The sequence below is a fragment of the Heterocephalus glaber genome, unplaced genomic scaffold, assembly GCF_053883595.1.
Source record: "Heterocephalus glaber isolate CG9 unplaced genomic scaffold, H.glaber_assembly_v1.0 deba00001760, whole genome shotgun sequence".
Classification (NCBI taxonomy): domain Eukaryota; kingdom Metazoa; phylum Chordata; class Mammalia; order Rodentia; family Bathyergidae; genus Heterocephalus; species Heterocephalus glaber.
The window spans coordinates 3509822-3530735 of NW_028258457.1; the positions used below are offsets into that span (position 1 = coordinate 3509822).

Consider the following 20914-nt stretch of genomic DNA (forward strand, 5'->3'; position numbering starts at 1 on the left):
GAGAAGAAGCAGCCTTGGGGGGGAAAGGGGAAACTGACCCCTGAGCCCATAAGGTGAGTCTGGGTTCAAGCCCAGAACTTGGGTAAGGGAAGAGTTAGGAAGGAAGAAAGCCCAGGAAGCTGGACCTGGATCTCTCCCTGCCCTAATAACTCTGGCACTGTGCTACATGCCCGCTTTCAGCCTCCTGGCCTCTGACTGAGCCTGTCTCCCTGATACATCTTCAAAGCCTCAAAAACAAAGCCACTTTCCTCAATGGAGCACCTGCCCCTTTCTGGCATTCTCAAAGCTGTGTCTACATACAACTGTCTCTTCCTCACCATGATCTTGTGAAGTATGCCTGTTTTTCAGACCAGGAACCATCTGGTTTTCCACAAACTGTAATCATTACCACACAAGACTCTAATCTTAGAATGTTGGGGGCTCCTTCCTACCTTCTGCCATCATGCAGCCCAAAATAAGCCCGCAGGAATGTTTGTTGAATGAATGAATGAAGACTTGGGTCGGAAATAATCATCCACAAACCCCCCACCACTTTGTTTTTTGTTTTTTTGAGACAGTCTCTAGTTCAAGCTGGCTTTGAATTGACTGTGTAGCCCAGGCAGACCTTGATCTAGTCACAATCCGCCTGCCTCAGCCTCCTGAGTGCTGGTATCACAGGCCTGTGCCACCTCTCCCTTTGAATTTTGCAGTAGTAAGGATTGAATTCAGGGCCTTCCCTTTGAGCTACATCCTCAGTCCTTTTTTATTTATTTATTTTTAGTCCTTTTAAAAAATTTTGTATTTAATTTTGTATTTTGCTAAGTTAGCCAGGTTGGGCTTTAACTTGCTCTGCACCTGCCTCAGCCTCCTAGAGTGCTAGTGTTCCAGGCGTGTACCACCATGAACCCCCCCTATTATGTTTTTTGTTTAGTTTTGTTTTGGTACCGCGGATTGAACGGGACCTTGCGCTTTCGAGGCGGCAGGCGGCGGAACCACTGAGCTAAATCCCCCGACAGAACCTCCCTATTATGGAGGGCAAATCCCTGACCAAGGATGTTCAGGGTATCCCTGAGTCTGGCTAGGATCCAGGTTCCCCGGGGACAGGGGTCTCCTACGGGGGCGGGGCTGCAGTATTGGCGACAGCTATGCAATGCGAAGAGCAGTGTCCGGAGGCCTGGCTGCGAGGGGCGAGATAGGCATGCTGCCACCCTGACAGGATGCCGTAACATGCGTGCTGTCCCCTTTAAGAAACTCGGCTCAAGGTGACTAGCGGTAATTCCGCCTTCTCAGGCGCTCGAGGCTCCGGATGGGCAGCTCTGTGAGTGGCAGGCACTGTGACCAATAGTAGCGGCTGAGGGCGGGACGTTGCCGCCGGCGCCCGCTTGTGAAGCTCAGTAGGCTGCCGGGGCGCCGCGCCCGCCGGGGTCTCCTTTTAAAAGGGCCGCACTCCCCGGCTGCTGTCCCGCGGAGGGAAGGCGGCTGGAGCTGGGGGGCCGAATGGTGAGAGAGACCCAAAGACGAAGGAGGGAGACTCGAGGATGCAAGGGTGGAGTTTGGAGGTGCCCAGAGGCCAGCTGCCTGGAAAGTAGGGAGTGCTGGCCGCGCCCCAACTCTCACCCTTTCTTTCCTTCCTGCGAGTATCAAGGGAAGGGGGTGGGTCTCTGGGTTACTCGACGGGCCTGTGCCCGCCTGCACCTGCAAAGTCCCCATTGACCCCAGGTCCTACATCCCACTGTCTAAGGAGCCCTGGTGTGGAGGTCGGGGGCCCAGGTTCGAATTCTCAAGTGCATGGTTGGCCTTTGGTGACTTAGTGCCCCTGGGTTCAGTTTTGCCATCTGCACAATAAAGTAGACCCCAGCCATATGGTTTAAAGGAAATGACAGGACTAGAAGTCTAGCTCGGCTCCTTCTCCTGACCCATTTCCTGAATCTTGTGGTTTTTCTGAGGATCAATAATGCACGAGGGGATGGACAGAGCTGGGATGTAATAGCTCTCTTGGAACCTGGACTTGCCCCCACCTTTTCTGGTACTGGGGATTGAACCCAGGGCTTTCACACTGAGCTACATCCCCAGCCCTTTTTACAGTACTTTTTATTTTTTAAAAATTTATTTATTTTTGAGATAAGGTCTCTAAGTTGCTAAATTACCCAAGCTGGGCTCTAATTTGCGATCCTCCTGCCTGAGCCTCCCAGTGTGCTGGGATCACAGGCCTGCACCATCAGGTCTGGCCGATTTGTCCCTTCTTGAGCGTCAGTTTCCAATTCTGTAACTGGAGTGATAGTCTAGTTGCACTGTCAGTCGGGCACCTGACATGCTCAGCACAGGAAATATTCGTTGCTGTTATCGTTGTTGGACAGGCCGGGCAAGAGGAACCCTCCCCTGGGTCTGGAGTGAGAAGCGCCAGACCTGGACCGGGTCCTTGGGTGGGGCATGGGGTGGAACCTGGTGACGGAAGCGTTAAGCCGAAAGCTCCGCCTCCGGGAGATTCGGGGATAGTTTTTAGGATCCCTTGTGAGAGCGACAGCCCTGGCAACCAATCAGCTATGAAGACAGCTTCGGGCAGGGCTCCCATTGGTTTACTCCACCGGGGAGGAGGAGAATCCTTTATTAACTGCTATAACCCTGGCTCTAATAGAGCTTCCCAGAACCCTACGCGGTGGGATAGTGAGAGGGATGAGTTTAGAGAGGGACAGGGCATTGTCCGCAACCACACAGCACGACCTTTGTACTGACCCCTCCGTCCTGTCCCCTGTCCAGTGTCACCATGGCTTTCCGAACACAGCTGATGCTGCTGCTTTGGAAGAATTTCACATATCGCAGGAGACAGCCGGTAATGCCCAGGGATGTGGGCCTGGGGCACAGGCATGATCTCCACAATTCCCTCGATCTCCTGCCAATCCTGCCCCCCAGGTCCAGCTCCTGGTCGAGTTATTATGGCCTCTCTTCTTGTTCTTCATCCTCGTGGCCGTCCGTCACTCGCATCCCCCTCTGGAGCAACATGAATGTAAGCTCCAAGGACCGGGACTTGGTGTATGGGGAATGGCCCATGGGGTCCTCGTCGAAGGAGACTGCAGGAGCGGCAGCCAGGACACTCCCCGGGAGTGAGCTCGCCATAGCTGAGGGCATAGAGCAATGGAGGGGGGAGCCTGCAGAGGTGGGGCTTCAGGCAGAACTGGCATCTGTCCGCAGGCCACTTCCCCAACAAGCCACTGCCATCCGCGGGCACCATCCCCTGGCTCCAGGGTCTCATCTGCAACATAAACAACTCCTGCTTCCCGAAGCCCACACCAGGAGAGGAGCCGGGGTTTCTGAGCAACTTCAATGAGTCCCTGTAAGCAAGAGGCAGTGGTGTGGCCAGCTGGGGGGCTCAGGGCTGGGGGGTGGTGCGGCTGAGCCTCCTGCCTTGTCTCTGTCCCCAGGGTGTCCAGGCTCCTAGCGGATGCCCGCGCTGTACTGGGGGGCCCCAGTGCCCGCAGGATGCTGGCTGGCCTGGGTACACTGATCCCCATGCTCAGAGCTGCCCACAGCACAGGTGAGGCAGCTGAGGTCTCCTCCCCCCACCCCGCTGCACGATGGGACAGTGGATAGGGGCATCTCTGGCCAAGGTTTGCATAGCCCTGTTCTATGTGTTCTGCCCCCAGCCCAGCCTCAGCACAATGACCAGCAAGAGCAACCTTCACTGCCTACTGAGCTCCTGGGAACACTTCTGCAAGGGGTGAGCAGGGCTGAAGGACCAGCTGCTGTTGGGAACCTCTGATGCCAGGGTCCAGGAAGGGACATTCTTCATCCCATGCCTAAGCAAGAAATGTCTGCCATGGTGACAAAGGACCTTGAGCAAGTCCTTGCACCTCTCAGAGCCTCGGTTTCCACATTTGTAAAATGGACACAAAGATAGCATGGTGGAAACTTAGTGGAGTGCTGTTCTTAGGTGACTAGGTCCTTGTCACTCTTGGCACCTTCTCTCCAGGAATCCCTGAGGTCCATCCTGAGCCAAGCGCAGGAGTCCATGGGCAGCATTGTGGAGGCCGCAGAGGACCTGGCCCAGGAGGTGAGAATTGCTAGCCAAGCTGGGTGTGGTGGCACTTGCCTGTCACGCCAGCATTCTGAGAGGCTGAGGCAGGAGGATCTCAAGTTCAGCCCAGCCAGGGCAACCTAGGGAGACCCTGTCTCAAAATAAAAAAAATAAAAAGATTTAGGGATATAGCTCATTACCAAAGCCCTGGGTTCCATCCCCAATACAGAAAAGAAAAGAGGTTCTACTCAGCATCAAGCTCAGCCAGGAATCAATAAGGACAGGCCATCCCTTAGGTCGATTTTTCTGTGTAGTTGGAGTGAAAGTCAGGATTAGGAGAAGGGGCTTCCAGTGGGATGCCTGCCCCTGGTCAGGGCTTGGTGGTGGCTCCAGTGGCAGGAAGATCTCCAGCGCCCTCTGGTGACCTCTCCTTAGCTGCTGGGACTGCCTAGCCTGGTGGAGCTTCGGGCTCTGCTGCAGAGGGCCCGGGGGACAAGCAGCTCCCTGGAGCTGGTGTCCGAAGCCCTGTGCAGTGCCAAGGGGCCCAGCAGCCCCGGGGGCCTCTCCCTCAACTGGTACGAGAACGGAGATTTGAAGGAGCTGGTTGGGATGGAGCAGGCACCAGACCTGCCAGACCACGGCCTGAGTGAGTGATGGGCCTCAGTTTCCCCAGCTGGGAAGTGGGGTGGTGGGTATGGAGCAGTTCCTCATGGCATCCACACCTCAGGCTCTGCCTGCTTAGAGCTGATGGGGACACTGAGTGACCACCCACTGTCCCGCCTGCTCTGGAGACGCCTGAAGCCGCTGGTTCTTGGGAAGCTGCTCTTTGCACCTGACACGAAGTTCACCCGGCAGATCATGGCGCAGGTGAGGGTGGCCTGATGCTGGGGGAAAAGGGGAGGCAGAGGGTCTCGGATACTGTGTTCGGGAGAGGTAGGAGTTTAGCCTAGTGCCACACACCAGTCATCCCAGCACTCGGAGAGGCTGAGCCAAGAGGATTGCAAGTTTGAACCCAGCCTGGGCAACAAGGCAATTTAGTGAGACCCTGTCTCTAAAAAATAAAGAATATAAAAAGGCCGAGAATGTAGCTCAGTACTGCCAAAACAAAACAAAACAAAAAAGGTGGAGGACCCAAGGGAAGTGCTTAGGGGCCCTCAGCAAACAGGGCGGTGGTGACTGAGCAGGGCCTGGACAGATCTTCTGGACCCTTTCCTGCAGGTGAACCGGACCTTTGAAGAGCTGGCCCTGCTAAGGGACATCCAGGAGGTCTGGGGCACGCTGGGACCTCAGCTCTTTGGTTTTTTGAACAACAGTGCAAATGTGGCCATGCTGCAGGTAGGGCTGGGGTGGAGGCAGAGCAGGGAGAGGCCTCACTCCAGGTAGGAAGTGGGACCCACAGTGAAAAGGACGGGGCTTACGGGCTCCCTGTGGGAGCCACAGACCCACCTCACCTGACACCTCCCCTAGAGTCTCCTGAGTGTGCAAGAGAAAAGACGGAGCCAGCTGGGACCTGGAGGGCTGGCCGGGAAAGAGGCCCTCCAGTCTTTCCTGGACCCCAGCAGGGGTGGCTACAGCTGGCGGGAGGCACATGCTGATGTGGACAGAGTGGTGCGCATGCTGGGTGACATGGTGGAGGTGAGGCCCTGGAGGTTGGAAGGAAGGCAGGCTCCAACCTAGTGATCTGAGGGTGGAAGCTAGCGCTGCTCTGGGGACCCAGAGGAAGGTAGCCTTGTCCCTTGGAGGGCCTGAGAGGACAGGTTTGTGTCCCCTGCAGTGTGTGTCTCTGAACAAGCTGGAGGCTGCACCCTCAGAGGCTGCCCTGGTGTCTCGGGCCCTTCAGCTGCTGGCTGAGCGCCGCCTCTGGGCCGGCATCATCTTTCTGGGGCTAGAGGACGCCCCAGACCCTGCAGAGGTGTCGGTGCCGGGACTGAGTCCTGGACACTTGCGAGTCAAGATTCGCATGGACATCGATGACGTCACCAGGACCAATAGGATCATGGACAAGTGAGTGTGGGGGGTGGGGTTGGGTCAACAGCGTGGTAGGTGGGGCCAGGCAATTCAGCGTATTGGAGATTGATGGGCGGAGTCTAGGTAGAACCTATAAAAGGCATGCTAGGCGGAGCCTAGGGAACCTTAGACCAATTGGGGTCATGATAGGCGTGGCCTATGCACTTGAGGGGTTGGCCAAGGCCCTCCTATCAGGGGGTATAAGTGGAGGGCAGTGTGGACCGGGGCGAGGGTGTTCATTCAGCCTATTGGGTACCGTGATGGGCGGAACCTGGGTGTTATCCATATATGTATGGTAGGCGGAGCCCCGAGTGCCTTAGGCCAATTGGAGTATTGAAGGGCTTGGCCTGGCATCCTGAAGTATAAAAGGAGAGTAGGAGTAGGTAGAGGGTTGTATGCCCCGGCCAAGTGCAATATTACGTTGGCAGAGTAAACACAGGGCTAAGACTATTGTAGGCAGGACTTTCCAGTTCTCTACCACTGACCACCACGCCCCCCTCACAGGTTTTGGGACCCGGGCCCGGCCGCAGACCCTCTGTCGGACCTGCGGTACGTGTGGGGCGGCTTCGTGTACCTGCAGGACTTGGTGGAGCAGGCGGCTGTGCGGGTGCTCAGCGGCGCCAACCTCCGCACGGGCCTTTACCTGCAGCAGATGCCTTACCCGTGCTATGTGGACGACGTGTGAGCGCTACCCTCCCCACTCAGCCCCCAGCCCCCTGTCCCGAGGCTTAGGGGACAGCCAAGGCTGCAAGCATGCGTGTGACCCCCAGCAGGGGGAGGGGGCAGGGGTCTTCAAGGATCTTGGGACACAGAGGAAACATGGCTTTGTACTGAGACCTGGACCTCAGAGACTGCATCAGGCTCGGAGTTCCAGGGCAAGTGGTCGCCCACATTGGGGCGGGGGGCGCATTGTTCCCAACTTCATCCCTGTGTCCCCTCCAGCTTCCTGCGCGTGCTGAGCCGCTCGCTGCCACTCTTCCTGACGCTGGCCTGGATCTACTCGGTGGCATTGACCGTGAAGGCCGTGGTGCGTGAGAAAGAGACCCGGCTGCGTGACACGATGCGCTCCATGGGGCTGGGCCGCGCAGTGCTCTGGCTCGGCTGGTTCCTCAGCTGCCTCGCACCCTTTGTCCTCAGCGCTGCGCTGTTAGTGCTGGTGCTCAAGGTGCGCACCCCGTCCTCCGAGTGGGAGTTAGAGGCTCTGAGCCTGGGATCTGCGTAAGCCCCAAATCCCGCGCCTGGATGGAGCCCTGAGCTCCCTTTGCCCCCCACAGCTGGGGGACATCCTCCCCTACAGCCACCCTGCTGTGGTGCTCCTCTTCCTGGCGACCTTCGCAGTGGCCACTGTGGTCCAGAGTTTCCTGCTAAGCGCCTTCTTCTCCCGTGCCAACCTGGCGGCTGCCTGCGGAGGCTTGGCCTACTTCACGCTCTACCTGCCCTACGTGCTGTGCGTGGCCTGGCGGGACCGGCTCCCTGTGGGGGGCCGCGTGGCTGCGGTGAGGGCCGGGCCGGGGCTGGGCGGGGGCGAAGGGGCACCCCTGGCCAGGCCTGCCTGCTGACCCACCCGCCACCACCTGCAGAGTCTGCTGTCCCCCGTGGCCTTCGGCTTCGGGTGCGAGAGCCTGGCGCTGCTGGAGGAGCAGGGCGAGGGCGCGCAATGGCACAACCTGGGCCGGGCACCCGCAGCAGACGTCTTCAGCCTAGCGCAGGTCTTGGGCCTCCTGCTGCTGGACGCTGCGCTTTATGCTCTAACCATCTGGTACCTGGAGGCCGTGTTTCCAGGTGGGCCTAGTGGGTAGGGCCCTGGGCGGGAACACGAATGAGCACCAGGGGACTTCTGGCCTTTGGGCCCCCAGGTTAGGTTCCCACAAGAGTTCCACAAGACTGCACGGGAGACTCAGGACAGGGATAGTGGCTCACCCCTGTCATCCTTAGCATTCTGGGAGGCTGAGACAGGAGGATCACAATTTTGAGCCCAGACTGGGAAAAAAAAACAAAAACAAAAAAGGAGGTGGCCAGCAGGCCTCCTTGTACCTGAAGGCTCAGGCCCCAGATTCGAAGGCAGAGCTTCCTGGCCTGTACGCACAGGTGGCTGACTCTAGGGGGCGACTCTAGGGAAGCTGGGAGCCAAGCCCTGCCCACCTGGATGCCCAGCTTCTCGGAGTGTGGCTGGACTTAGGTGGAGGGCAAGTATAATTGGGCACTGCTTCTCCCCAGGCCAGTACGGGATCCCTGAACCATGGAATTTCCCCTTTCGAAAGAGCTACTGGTGTGGACCTGAACCTCCCAAGGGTCCTGCTCCAGCCCCTACCCTGCAGGACCCAAAGGGTGAGACCCCACAAACCTAACCCGCTCCTTTCCTGTTTGGACTCCCCAGTGCCCCTCACCTCCAAATAAACCAGGTTCCGCATATTCTAGTCCCAATTGCATACCCCAGCTCAGGCAGCAGCCCCCTGGGGCTCCCCTAACTATTTTCAAATTGTAGTACTGGGGGTTGAATCCAGTCCTTGACACTAAGCTACACCCCTCCAACTCTTTTCTGTATTTTGTGTTTGAGACAGAGTCTTGATAAATTGCTAAATTTCCCTGAAATTTAGCTGAGCTCAAACTTGAGATCCTCCTGCCTCAGCCTCCCAGAGCACTGGGTTGCAGGTGCATGTCACCATGTCTGGCTGTCCCCTAACTCTTAACAGACTCCAGCCTGACCCAATTCCAGCTCTAAAGGGACCCTGGGACCACCCTGCTGACTCTGCCTCTTTCTGCAGTGCTGGTGGAAGGGGCACCGCCTGGCCTATGTCCTGGAGTCTCCATCCGGGGCTTGGAGAAGCGGTTCCCGGGTTGCCCACAGCTAGCCCTGCGAGGGCTCAGCCTGGATTTCTACCAAGGCCACATCACTGCCTTCCTGGGCCACAATGGCGCGGGCAAGACCACCACACTGTGAGCTGCCAGCCATGCTGCTCCCTCCCCTGAACTCAGTTTCCTCATCTGTCCAGTGGGGAACACATCTGGGGCCAGAAGGTTCTGGGGTATAACCTGGGCTTGTGGCCCACACCTGTCATCCTAGCACTCTGGGAGGCTGAGACAGGAGGATCCCAAATTCAAGCCCAGCCTGGGTAACTGAGCAAGTTGGCAAGACCCTGTCTCAAAATTTTAAAAAGGACTGGGGATGGAGCTCAGTGTGAAGGCCCTGGGTCCTGGGGTGCACGTACTGTGGGGGTGGCAGCCTCATTTCACTTTGGGCATACAATAGAAGGGATAAAGTATTTTCTCAGCCTCAGATACCTCCCGGAAAATGTGCACATAATACCCCTTTGGAGGCCAGATGTGGTACCACACACCTGTAATTCCAGCGTTCTGGAGGCTGAGGCAGAAGGATGGCCACGTTTGTGGCTAGCCTAGGCTCCATAGCAAGACCTTGCCTCAAACAAACAAAACAAAACACACCTTTAGCGTGAGCATGTAGTAAGAGGTGCTGTTCTGAGACCCCTGCACCCCCAGGTCCATCCTGAGTGGCCTTTTCCCGCCCAGCGGTGGCTCGGCCTTCATCCTGGGTCACGATGTCCAGTCCAGCATGGCGGCCGTGCGGCCTCACCTGGGTGTGTGCCCGCAGTACAACGTCCTGTTTGACATGTGCGTACTGGTGGCTGGGGGGGCGTGTCCCTGCGGCCCCGCCCACCGTGATGGCCACGCTTCTTTCCCTGGGCGCAGGCTGACGGTGGATGAACACGTTTGGTTTTACGGCCAGCTGAAGGGTCTGAGCACTGCCGCTGTGGGCCCCGAGCAGGACCGGCTACTACAGGACGTGGGGCTCGTCTCCAAGCGGAGTACACAGACGCGCCACCTCTCCGGTGAGCTCGCCCAGAGGGTGGGGGAGCGAGGACAGATCCGGCACTGAGGTCCCAGTAGCAGGGGTGGCTGAGATTCCCTGTACCCCTAAGGTGGGATGCAGCGGAAACTCTCAGTAGCCGTTGCCTTTGTGGGCGGCTCCCGTGTGGTGATCCTGGATGAACCCACTGCTGGTGTGGACCCTGCTTCCCGTCGCAGTATTTGGGAGTTGCTGCTCAAATACCGAGAAGGTGAGAGCCTGGGCAGCCTGAGGGTCCCCCAGGATTCTGCTTCTGGGCATCCTGAAAGGGCTTCTGGCAAGGCAGTGCTAGCATGGGGTTTTGAGGGATGAGTAGGAGTTAGCCACCCGGAGTAGGCAATTCCATAGTGGGGAATCCCTGGTAGCCTGAGATGCTTCATGTGAGTTGGGTCCCCATGCTCAGGCCGCACACTGATCCTCTCCACCCACCACTTGGATGAGGCTGAGCTCCTGGGAGACCGGGTGGCCGTGGTGGCAGGTGGCCGCCTGTGCTGCTGTGGGTCACCACTGTTTCTGCGTCGTCACTTGGGCTCTGGCTACTACCTGACACTGGTGAAGACTCCGCCCCTCACCACCAGAGAGAAGGTGAGGACCCTGGAACCCTGACCCCCACGGGTCCTTCCAGCCCAGTTGCCACACCAACCACTGCCCCTGCCTGCAGGGTGACAGTGACCGCAAGGACAGGCTAGACACTGGACAAGAACAGGGGCCAGGCAACCAGGACAGCACAGCAGGTGAGAGCTGCCCTAGGTGACCCAAAGGAGGGGTGGTGAGCTGTGTGGCTTAATTTAGTGCCAAGGGTGCTAGTGCATGCCTGTGATCCCAGCACTAGGGAGGCGGAGGTAAGAGGATCGTCATGAGCTTAAGGCTAGCCTGGGCTACATATTGAGACCCTATCTCAAAAAGCCAAACAAATATTAGGGGGACCCCAAAGTGGACCTCTGACCCCCAGCCTTGGGATACATCTAAACAGTGACTCTGTCCAACTCTGGTCCTGACCTTTAACCCATCTTGTCATCCCAGAACTCTGGGAGGCTGAGGCAGGAGGATCTCAAATTTGAGCCCAGCCTGGGCAACATAGTGACTCAGTGAGAGTCTCTGTCAAAATAAAAAATAAAAAATAAAAATCTGAGAATGGAGCTCAGGGCAGAGGCCCTGGGTTCCATCCCTGTTACCACAAAAACAAAAACAAACCCTGTGTGAACCAGAACATAGAGCTGCCCTGACCTCTGCCCGCAGGGCCAGGGATGGGGCTCTCACAGGCCCCGGTCTACCCAGATGCACCCCAACTCCTGAGCCTGGTGCAGCGCTGGGTGCCGGGGGCACAGCTGGTGGAGGAGCTGCCCCACGAGCTGGTGCTGGCGATGCCCTCCGGAGGTGCTCAGGATGGCAGCTTTGCCAAGCTCTTCGAGGAGCTGGATGGGCAGCTAGGGGCGCTGCGGCTTGCCAGCTATGGGATCTCGGACACCAGCCTGGAGGAGGTGCAAGGGGACTTTGGGAGAGGCTCATGGGGGTGTCCAGTGTGGCTAGTGAGGGAGACCCAGAGGAGATCTGGGTCTTTGAAGGGTGAATAGGAGTTTGCTTATGGACAGCAGAGCCATTACAGGTGGGGCTCAGGAGGAGGGCTGGGGGGCTGAAGTGGATGAGGGGTTCCTTCCAGTGGCCCCCAGGTTCTCAGCGCCCTGTTTGTTTCCCTAGATTTTCCTGAAGGTGGTAGAAGACAGCGCCATAGACACAGAACCAGTGGGAGCCACTGCAGCTTCCCGACCCTTGAACCCTGACCCTGGTCCAGACCCAGATGTGACCTTGGGCCGAGTCTCCATCCCTGGTTGAGTCCATCCCCAATCCCCCAATGCATGGCCCTGGTCCTGACATTTTTTGCCCGTGACCCTTGACCTTGACCCCCAGCTGAGTACTGACCCCTGCCTGTGACTCCTGTTGACCCCACAGATGCTGCCCACTGGCCACATGTGTCCATGGCTACTGCGCGGCCCCTGACACTGCCCGACGAGTCAGCCCTGGGGAATGGAGAGCCAGGTGAGTCTCACCCTTGCCTGCTGTGACTCCTGTGTCCCCCACGGCCTGACCTCTGACCTTCCCATTCCCCACAGCTGGGCTGGCCTCAGAGACACAGGCCCTGCAGGGTTCTGGGCCAGACACCACAGGCCGGGTACAGGGCTGGGCGCTGACCCACCAGCAGCTCCGGGCCCTGCTTCTTAAGCGCTTTCTGCTTGCTCGCCGCAGCCGCCGCAGCCTGTTCGCACAGGTAAGGGAGCCCGGCCAGCGTTGGGGGGGGGGTGTCTTGGGTCAGGGTTCCCTGGGTGCTGTCTTCACCCCAGCTATCCATTCACTGGCTTCATTCAACAGCTTAGGCCCATGTGTACTTACTGAGGGCGCTGGGGAGGCATAGAGAGCTCTATAGCAGGAGCGGGGAGGGATGGGGTGGAGGTGGCAGCTGACAAGCTATTCCCTCAGATCGTACTCCCTGCCCTCTTTGTGGGCCTCGCTCTGGTCTTCAGTCTCATCGTGCCTCCTTTCGGGTACTACCCAGCGCTGCGACTCAGACCGGCCATGTATGGTCCCCAGGTGTCTTTCTTCAGGTGGGCGCCAGGGACAGAAGGCGGCTGGGGGGTGTGGGATGTGGGTTGGACTGGGGGTCTAGGGTGCAGCCAGGAACCCACATCACCTCCACACACAGTGAGGACGCCCCAGGGGACCCAGCGCGGGCCCGCCTGCTCGAGGCGCTGCTGGAGGAGGCTGGCCTGGAGCAGCCAGAAGTACACAACACTTCCACCAGGTACACCCACTCCTCCCTGCCTCAGTTTCTCCTCTGGGCTCTGGCCCACAGGCCTAGGGTGTTCAGGATCCCTGACAACCCTGCCTCCAATTCCACAGGGCACCTGAGTGTCTGCAGGGCTTCTCGTGCCTCTTTTCAGTCCCCGAGGTTCCCACGAATGTGGCCAAGGTCTTGGCCAGTGGTAACTGGACACCAGAGTCCCCGTCCCCGGCCTGCCAGTGCAGCCAACTTGGTGCCCGCCGCCTGCTGCCTGACTGCCCGGCTGCAGCTGGGGGACCCCCGCCACCCCAGGCCCTGAGCAGCTCCAGGGAGGTGGTGCAGAACCTGACGGGCCGGAACATATCCGACTTCCTGGTTAAGACCTACCCAAGGCTGGTGCACCAGGGGTGAGTGGCCACTGGGGGCACAGGTTGGGTTTGTTTTTCAGTACTGGGGATCACACTCAGGGCCTTCACACTGAGCTACATCCCAATCCTTTTTATTTTTTACTTAGAGACAGGGTCTTGCTGTGTCACTAAGTTGCCCAGGCTGGGCTAGAACTCAAGATCCTCCTGCCTCAGCCTCTTAGAGTGCTAGGATGACAGGCGTGCACCGCCTGGCTTAGGGAAGCAGCTTGGGTGCCAGATGGCTTGGATGTCCGCTGGGGGCCTCTCCCCCATCTTGCCCTTAACTCTCAGGTGTCTCTGTCTCTCCACATCCCTTTGTCCATCTGTCCCTCTCACAGTCTGAAGACCAAGAAGTGGGTGAATGAGATCAGGTGAGGTGGGACCTGGCCCGGGGTCCCCTGGCCTAGCTCCTTTCCCATGCCCCCTGCCTTTCCCCGGGCCTCAGGTGCCACCCCCACTGCTGCCCAGGTATGGGGGCTTCTCGCTGGGAGGCCGTGACCCGCGCCTGCCCTCGGGGCCAGAGCTGGGCCACTTGGTGGAGGAGCTGCGGGCGCTGCTGAGCCCCAAGCACGGTGGGGCCCTGGACCGCATCCTGAACAACCTCACTGTGTGGGCTCTGGGCCTGGATACTCAGAACAGCCTCAAGGTGGGAACTGGGGTGCAGGTGGGTGTCCCCCCTCCATTACCCTCACCCCGCGAGCCTGACCCCGTGACCATGACTGCTCTCAGATCTGGTTCAACAACAAGGGCTGGCATGCCATGGTGGCCTTTGTCAACCGCGCCAACAATGCACTCCTACATGCCCACCTGCCCGCGGGCCCTGCCCAGCATGCCCACAGCATCATCACGCTCAACCACCCCCTGAACATGACCAAGGAACAGCTGTCGGAGGCTGCACTGTGAGTCTTGGTCCCATGCACCCTTCCCTGCCTCAGTGTCCCTGCTGTTTTGGGTGATGGGGCTGGATTTGAACTCTGCCACATGCTGGCCATGTAAACAGGTGCCCTTGTTCCCAGCATGGCCTCCTCAGTGGATGTCTTGATCTCCATCTGTGTGGTCTTCGCCATGTCCTTCGTCCCAGCGAGCTTCATCCTGGTTCTTATTGAGGAGCGTGTCTCTCGTGCCAAACACCTGCAGCTCATTGGGGGCCTGTCCCCGACCCTCTACTGGCTGGGCAACTTCCTCTGGGACATGGTGCGGGTGGGGACTGCTGGGAATGGCTTGAGTGAGGTCTGGGGGGTGGTGAGAGGTCTCACAACCCCTTCCCCAAAAAGCCAGGGAGGTTGCACCTGGGGGTGGTGGCACGCACCTGTCATCCCAGCTCCTTGGGAGGCTGAGGCAGGAGGATCACAAGTTTGAGCCCAGCCCAGGCAACGTAGTGACTTAGTGAGATCCTGTCTCAAAATAAAAAATAAAAATGGTTTGAGATGGAGCTCAGTGTGAAGGCCCTGGGTTTTATCCTCAGTTCTGAAAAAAAAAAAAAAAAAAAAAAGCAGCAGAGAGGTTGGGGTGGGGCACAGGGGTAAGGGTGGGAATCACTACCCTTTCTTACCCAAGGTTGCCTCCTGTCTCTATTGCAGTGTAACTACTTGGTGACAGCATGCATTGTGGTCCTGATCTTCCTGGCCTTCCAGCAGAAGGCCTATGTGGCCCCCGAGAACCTTCCTGCACTCCTACTGTTGCTGCTGCTATATGGGTAAAGGCCCTACCTACTGCTGGGGAGGGACACAGGACTTCACAGCAGCTCCTGAGAGACTGGAGGTGATCACAGGCACACTGGCCTCAGTGGTGTGCTAATGTGGCCTTAAAAGCTCATCATGAGCCAAGCACAGTGACACCTATAATCTCACCACTCTAGGAGGGTGAGGCGGGAAGATCTCAAGTTCAAGCCCAGCCTGAGTATAGTCACCTGTGTCCCCTGTTACCCCCACAGCTGGTCAATCACACCACTCATGTACCCGGCCTCCTTCTTCTTCTCGGTGCCCAGCACGGCCTATGTGGTACTCACCTGTATTAACCTCTTCATTGGCATTAATGGCAGCATGGCCACCTTTGTCCTTGAGCTTTTATCTGACCAGGTAGGGCTCTGCAAGGTGGGTGGGCTTGGGCTGGGTTGGAGGACCTCAGTCTCTGAACCATAGCTTCTTCTGGCCTCCTGAGCAGAACCTGCAGCATGTGAGCCGAATCTTGAAATGGGTCTTCCTGATCTTTCCCCATTTCTGCCTGGGCCGAGGACTCATCGACATGGTGCGGAACCAGGCCATGGCTGATGCCTTTGAGCGCTTGGGTGAGAACTTCCTGTCTGGTGGGGTGAGGATCTAAGGGGGTAGGGGAGCAAATTGCCCCCAGGGAGAGAACCAGGGACTTTAAACAGCCTGAAGGCTGGGCTGAGTTAGAGGTACAAACATGTAAAAGCTAATTCTATCTTGGGTCACATCACAAGTGGTCTAAATAAGGGAGGTGATATGTCTATTTTCTATGCAAGTTAGATCCCAGCTGAGCAGCCTACCCAGATCTTGGTCCTTTCTCTTAAGAATTCAGGATGAGGTCTGGGGATTTAGCTCAGTGGTTCCACCGCCTGCCTCGCAAGCAGAAGGTCCCGAGTTCGATCCCTGGTACCAAAAAAAAAAAAAAAAAATCCAGAGTGAAGGGCTGGGAACTTAGCTCTGGCACTGCACCTGCCTCGCCAGCACAAGGTCCTAAGTTTGATCCCCGGTATCACAGGAAAACAAAAAGAATCCAGGGTGAACTGGAGAGGGTGCCAGACACTAAGTCCCAAGGACCTTCTTTCTTATCCCCACAGGAGACAGCCAATTCCAGTCACCCCTGCGCTGGGAGGTGGTTGGCAAGAACCTCTTGGCCATGGTGGTACAGGGGCCCCTCTTCCTTTTCGTCACACTTTTGCTACAGCACCGAAGCCACCTCCTACCACAGTCAGTGGGGACCAGGGAAGGGTGGCAGAGGCCAGGGACCTACTTGAAGTGCACTCATGTCTCTGTCCTTAGCCCAAAGCTGGGGCTGCTGCCACCCCTGGGGGAGGAGGATGAGGACGTGGCTTGGGAACGGGAGCGGGTGACCAGAGGAGCCACCCAGGGGGACGTGTTGGTGCTTAAGGACCTGACAAAGGTAGATATAGCTAGGCAGAGAGCTGGGCTGGGCCCCTGCTGGCCTCCTTCCTTTCTCGGTGACTTGTGTCCCTCCCAGGTGTACCATGGGCAGAGGACACCAGCTGTGGACCGCCTGTGCCTGGGGATCCCCCCTGGAGAGGTGAGGGGACCCAGGGCTGTGGCTGCAGGAATCTCTGTGCTGAGCACAATTTACCAACTCCTATGAGAACTACTGTGTACCCAGCAGTCTCCTGTGAGCCGTGTTTGAAGCCACATTAACAAAGACTCATGAAGTATCTACTGCAGGCTTGACATAGGGGTGCACACCTGTAATCCCAGCACTCTTTGAGGCTGAGGTAGGAGAATTGCAAGTTCAAGCCCAGCCCAGGCAACTTACCAAGACCCCATCTCAAAATAAGAAAAAAAAAAAAAAAAAGGGTGAGGGAGGCCGGGGATTTAGCTCAGTGGTTTCACCGCCTGCTATGCAAGCGCTAGGACCCGAGTTCGATCCCTGGTACCACAAAAAGAAAGAAAGAAAAAAAAGTGAGGGAGAAAAAAATAAAAGGTTGGGGAAGTAGCTCAGTGTTTCATCCCCAGGACCACAAAGAAAAAAAGCACCTATTGCATGCTTATGTTTGTTTGTTGGTTGGTTTGGTTTGGTTTTTTGAGACTCGATCTCCCTACATAGCCCAGACTGGCCTCGAATTCATGGTGATTCTCCTGTCTCAGCTTCCCTAGTACTGGGATTGTAGGCCTGTGCCACTACTCCTGGCCTTGTTTGTTTTGGTCTATAGTTACATTTACTGAACACCCCATATGGTCACCAAAGGTGTACTGAATACTACTTTTGTGTCAGTCACCTTTTATCAAGCATTTATGGAGCCCCTACTATATACAGGCCCATATGTTGCACTTGCTCACAGCTAACACTTTTTCTTTTTGGTACTGGAGATCGAACTTGGGTCCTTGTACTTGCAAGGCAGGCGGTAGAACTACTGAGCTAAAGCCCTGGGCGCTAACACTTCTTAAGCAGCCCATTTTGTCCCAATTCACATGCACACCTATGTGCTGAGCAACTTGTTTACCGCGTGCCATTCAGTGGCACCTATCGGGTATCTGTTTACATCTGCAAACACCCTAGATGCTAGCATACACTAAGAACCTCTTCCCAAGCACCTGCCTTGCGGTAGCCATGCTCTCAGTTCGGGCAGACTACACCCGGCCGAGATGGGGAGCAGGTGGCATTTCTCATGCGTACCCACTGTGGTCCAGCATGCACATGGCAGTCTCTGCCCCTGGTATTTGTGCGTTACCTCATAGAACACCTGCTGTGTGCCTGAATCCATTAGACAAACCCCAGCACCCCCACTAAATGCCAGCTCTGCCTCTTGATGTATCCCAGTCACCTTCTGGGGCTCCCCCTGGCCCCAGCCCCCCATGAGGAACCTCAGCCAAATCAGGACCAGGGCCTCACTGAGCGCCTTCTGTATGCATCCCATAGTGTTTTGGGTTGCTGGGGGTCAACGGAGCAGGCAAAACGTCCACCTTTCGCATGGTGTCGGGGGACACGCTACCCAGCGGGGGCGAGGCAGTGCTGGCAGGTCACAGGTGAGGGGACTCTGGGGGGTGGGCGGGGGAGCTGACAGGGCCAGAGCTCCACACCAGCATGGTCCCCACATACCCCCTGGCTGTGGACTGGGCCCTGAGATACGCGGCCATGGCCAGAGTGGGCCTGGATGGGTAGATCCTGAGACCTGGGTATGTGGCCCCAGGATGGCCACTTCCCCGAGCCTCCTGTCCCCTGCCTCTCAGCGTGGCCCAAGAACCAGCCGCCGCACACCGCCGCATGGGCTACTGCCCTCAGTCGGATGCCATCTTCGAGCTGCTTACGGGGCGTGAGCACCTGGAACTATTCGCACGCCTGCGTGGAGTCCCAGAGGCCCAGGTAGTGCAGGTGAGCCGCCCCGCCCCGGCAGCCCCGCCCCTGCTTATGGACCACGCCCCCAGTTACCATCCAGATCCAATCTCTGCTCCCTTTGGTCGGTCCCCGCCCCCGCCCCAGGACGTACTTCATTTCCTCCTGGCCACTCTCAGGCTCGGACCCAAACAAATGTCCTCTAGCCTTGGCTCTGACCCCTCACAAGACCCTTCTGATTCCAGCTGTCCTGGTCCAAAGCTCGGCCCTCCTCCTCCGCCCACCCTACCGAGCTCTTCCCCCGCCCCATCCCCCTCTGGCCTGCTCGCTCATCCCCCCTGCCTCATGCACCTCCCAGCTGTGGCCTCGATTTAGATTTAGAGCTTCGTGTCTTTCACCCAAGGTCCCCTCGTGGCTCCCTCTTGCCATTTAGGTTGCATCCCCACTACCCACACTTGACCTGTCTCTGGCCTTGGTCCGCGCATGCTCTGATCCTTAGGGTGGCCCCACTCCATGCTCACCCCAGCTCTGCCCATTCTCTTCCTGCCCCACACCCACTCTGGCCCTGCTCCTTCTCAGACCTCTCCCCACATCCACTGGGGCTCCACCCCATGCTCATTCTGGCCCCAGCCCTGGGTCAGTCTGGCCCCATGCCCACTGTAGCCCTGACCAATGTTCACTGTGGCCTCGCCCCGCTTCTATTCTGGCTCCGCCCCTTACCCACTCTACCCACTCTGACCCCACCCCTTGCTCACTCTGTCCCTCCCCATACTCCCTATGGCCTGCCCCACTTCCAGTATGGCTCCGCCCCTTACCCCTGGCCCCGCCCATAGCCACTCTGTTCCCATCCCTCTCCCACTCTGCCCCTCCTTGCTCTCTCTAACCACACCCCTGTCCACTTTGGTCCTGCCCCTTGCCTGGCCTGGCCCCACCCCGCAGACCGCCCGCGCGGGCCTGGCGCGCCTGGGGCTCCCGCAGTACGCAGACAGACCCGCAGGCACCTACAGCGGAGGCAACAAGCGGAAGCTGGCCACAGCAGTGGCTTTGGTGGGGGACCCGGCAGTGGTGTTTCTGGTGCGTGGGGGCCGGGTCGGGGTGGGGGTGGGGGAGGGAGGCAAGACTCGACTTAGTGCCCTCCTCCCTTCCCAGGACGAGCCCACCACCGGCATGGACCCCAGCGCGCGGCGCTTCCTGTGGAACAGCCTCCTGGCCGTGGTGCGGGAGGGGCGCGCCGTGGTGCTCACCTCGCACAGGTGGGCCCTGCGCCACCGCACACCCGGGCGAAGGATCGAGGTGGTCCGGGCCCGGGGAGAGTTTGTCCACCGCACGGGGCCATGCGCAGGGGGTGAAAGTCCCGAGTCCAGGAAAAGAGCATCTGGGCCCAGAGGGAATCCCAGGGCAGAGGGTGCCTGGCTCTGGAGGGAGGGTCCTGGCCAGGACGGCATAGGTGCCCGCGGCCACCGCTCATGGATCGGCCTCCTGCAGCATGGAGGAGTGCGAGGTGCTCTGCACACGCCTGGCCATCATGGTGAATGGGCGGTTCCGCTGCCTGGGCAGCGCGCAGCACCTCAAGAGCAGGTGAGCACCCGGGTGAGAGGTCTCCAAGTCCATGTGGGGATGTGGGCAGGACAAGGGAGCCACCAGACCTGGGGCCAGAGGGGAAACTGGCTCTAACTGGAGAGGTGGCCAGGGAGCGGGCTTGTCCCAGACATGACTGACAGGGGGTGGAGTCAGGGGCTCGATAGAAAGGCCCAGGAGGGAGATGTGACCTGATTGGTGGGGTCTAGGCTGTGGGCAGGGCTTGAGTGAGTGGGTGGGATCTGCAGGTAAGGACCTCTGGGAAAGTGGTGAGTGGTGATATATCAGGGTTAGGGCTCGTAGGGTGGAGCCACAAGTGTTGGGAAGCGGGTCAGGCGGGCACAGGCCTAGTGCAGGGTGGGAGCTGTCAGATGCGGCTGGGACTGAAGAAACCCACCATGATGTGGGCAGGGTATGGGGCCCTCTGGGCTGTGGGCAAGTCTAGCACCCTTGGTGCTGTCCTCTCCAGGTTTGGGGCTGGCCACACGCTGACCCTGAGGGTGCCCACGAACCGGCCAGAGCAGGCAGCAGCCTTCGTGACAGCAGAGTTCCCTGGGGCTGAGCTTCGGGAAGCACACGGGGCCCGCCTACGCTTCCAGCTGCCACCGGGAGGGCGCTGTGGCCTAGCACGAGTGTTCAGGGAGCTGGCGGCTCACGGCCCTGACCACGGCGTGGAGGACTTCTCTGTGACCCAGACTACGCTGGAGGAGGTGACCGCGATGCTGCCCAGGGCTGGAGGACGTCTGGGGCCAGTTCCCTGGGCTCACAGTTCCTCCTTCTCTCTGTTCTCTCTGGGCCAGGTATTCCTGTACTTCTCCAAGGACCAGGGGAAAGATGAGGAAAAGGACAAGAAGGAGGAAGTGGAGGTGGGGGTGGACCCCACACCAGGCCTGCAGTGCCCCAAACGAACCTCAAGCTGGTTTCTTGATGACCCCAGCACTGCGGAGACAGTGCTGTGAGCCTCCCTGTCCTGGGGGCTGGTGGGAGGCCCCCAACGCCAGAACAAAAAAGGCCAGGTTGCTGGGCATGGGAGCACATATCTGTCTTCCCAGTACTTAGGAGGGTGAGGCAGGAGGATCTGAGAGTTGGAGGCCAGCCTAGGCCAGCCTGGGCCACATAGTGAGGTCAAGGCTAGTGTGGGCTACATAGCAAGACCCTGACTCAAAACACATGAACAAAAAAAACCAAAGGGGAAGTGAAAGGCCCAGGAGCTGGACCAAGCTCCCACTGAACCCAAGCCCCTGGAGTAATAAAGAGAAGGCTGGAAA

General features: G+C 58.3%; 1 protein-coding gene and 1 long non-coding RNA gene across 11 annotated transcripts; one reads left to right on the forward strand and one right to left on the reverse strand.

The window, feature by feature from the left end:
- The first annotated feature begins 85 nt into the window (after positions 1 to 85).
- On the forward strand, positions 86 to 20914 carry Abca7 (ATP binding cassette subfamily A member 7). Of its 10 annotated transcripts, none has more exons than XM_087201467.1 (47): positions 1348 to 1564; positions 2737 to 2809; positions 2890 to 2983; positions 3169 to 3310; positions 3399 to 3511; positions 3621 to 3694; positions 3947 to 4027; positions 4427 to 4637; positions 4719 to 4858; positions 5210 to 5326; positions 5459 to 5626; positions 5766 to 5995; positions 6503 to 6679; positions 6941 to 7163; positions 7273 to 7494; positions 7579 to 7780; positions 8216 to 8326; positions 8764 to 8935; positions 9497 to 9628; positions 9707 to 9846; positions 9937 to 10074; positions 10267 to 10448; positions 10525 to 10597; positions 11103 to 11344; positions 11562 to 11691; positions 11814 to 11900; positions 11975 to 12129; positions 12339 to 12463; positions 12562 to 12660; positions 12759 to 13046; positions 13385 to 13417; positions 13515 to 13692; positions 13776 to 13945; positions 14063 to 14240; positions 14627 to 14742; positions 14980 to 15124; positions 15210 to 15333; positions 15850 to 15979; positions 16052 to 16172; positions 16251 to 16313; positions 17655 to 17761; positions 17966 to 18107; positions 19008 to 19142; positions 19218 to 19321; positions 19554 to 19646; positions 20116 to 20356; positions 20447 to 20914. In XM_087201467.1, exons 1-47 carry the CDS (start codon positions 1518 to 1520, stop codon positions 20603 to 20605), a joined length of 6627 nt encoding a protein of 2208 aa, XP_087057593.1. In that variant the 5' UTR covers positions 1348 to 1517; the 3' UTR covers positions 20606 to 20914. The 10 variants fall into 10 exon arrangements, 8 of the variants coding, with proteins under 8 accessions (XP_087057594.1, XP_087057592.1, XP_087057591.1 ...); XM_087201469.1 differs by having other exon boundaries at positions 11142 to 11344; XM_087201465.1 differs by having other exon boundaries at positions 1347 to 1564; positions 15850 to 16172.
- LOC147821184 (uncharacterized) lies at positions 12559 to 19555 on the reverse strand. The gene is made up of 2 exons (XR_015447506.1): positions 19313 to 19555; positions 12559 to 15658 (listed from the first exon to the last, which is right to left on the reverse strand). It is a non-coding gene; the product is annotated as an uncharacterized LOC147821184 (long non-coding RNA).

Bases quoted from the DNA above. Each gene is read 5' to 3' on its own strand.
- Abca7 (XM_087201462.1), top strand. From the start codon at position 1,518: ATGCAAGGGTGGAGTTTGGAGGTGCCCAGAGGCCAGCTGCCTGGAAA. The intron at 4,028-4,426 runs GTGAGAATTGCT...ACCTCTCCTTAG, and splicing joins CAGAGGACCTGGCCCAGGAG to CTGCTGGGACTGCCTAGCCT. The intron at 13,693-13,775 runs GTGGGAACTGGG...GACTGCTCTCAG, and splicing joins ATACTCAGAACAGCCTCAAG to ATCTGGTTCAACAACAAGGG.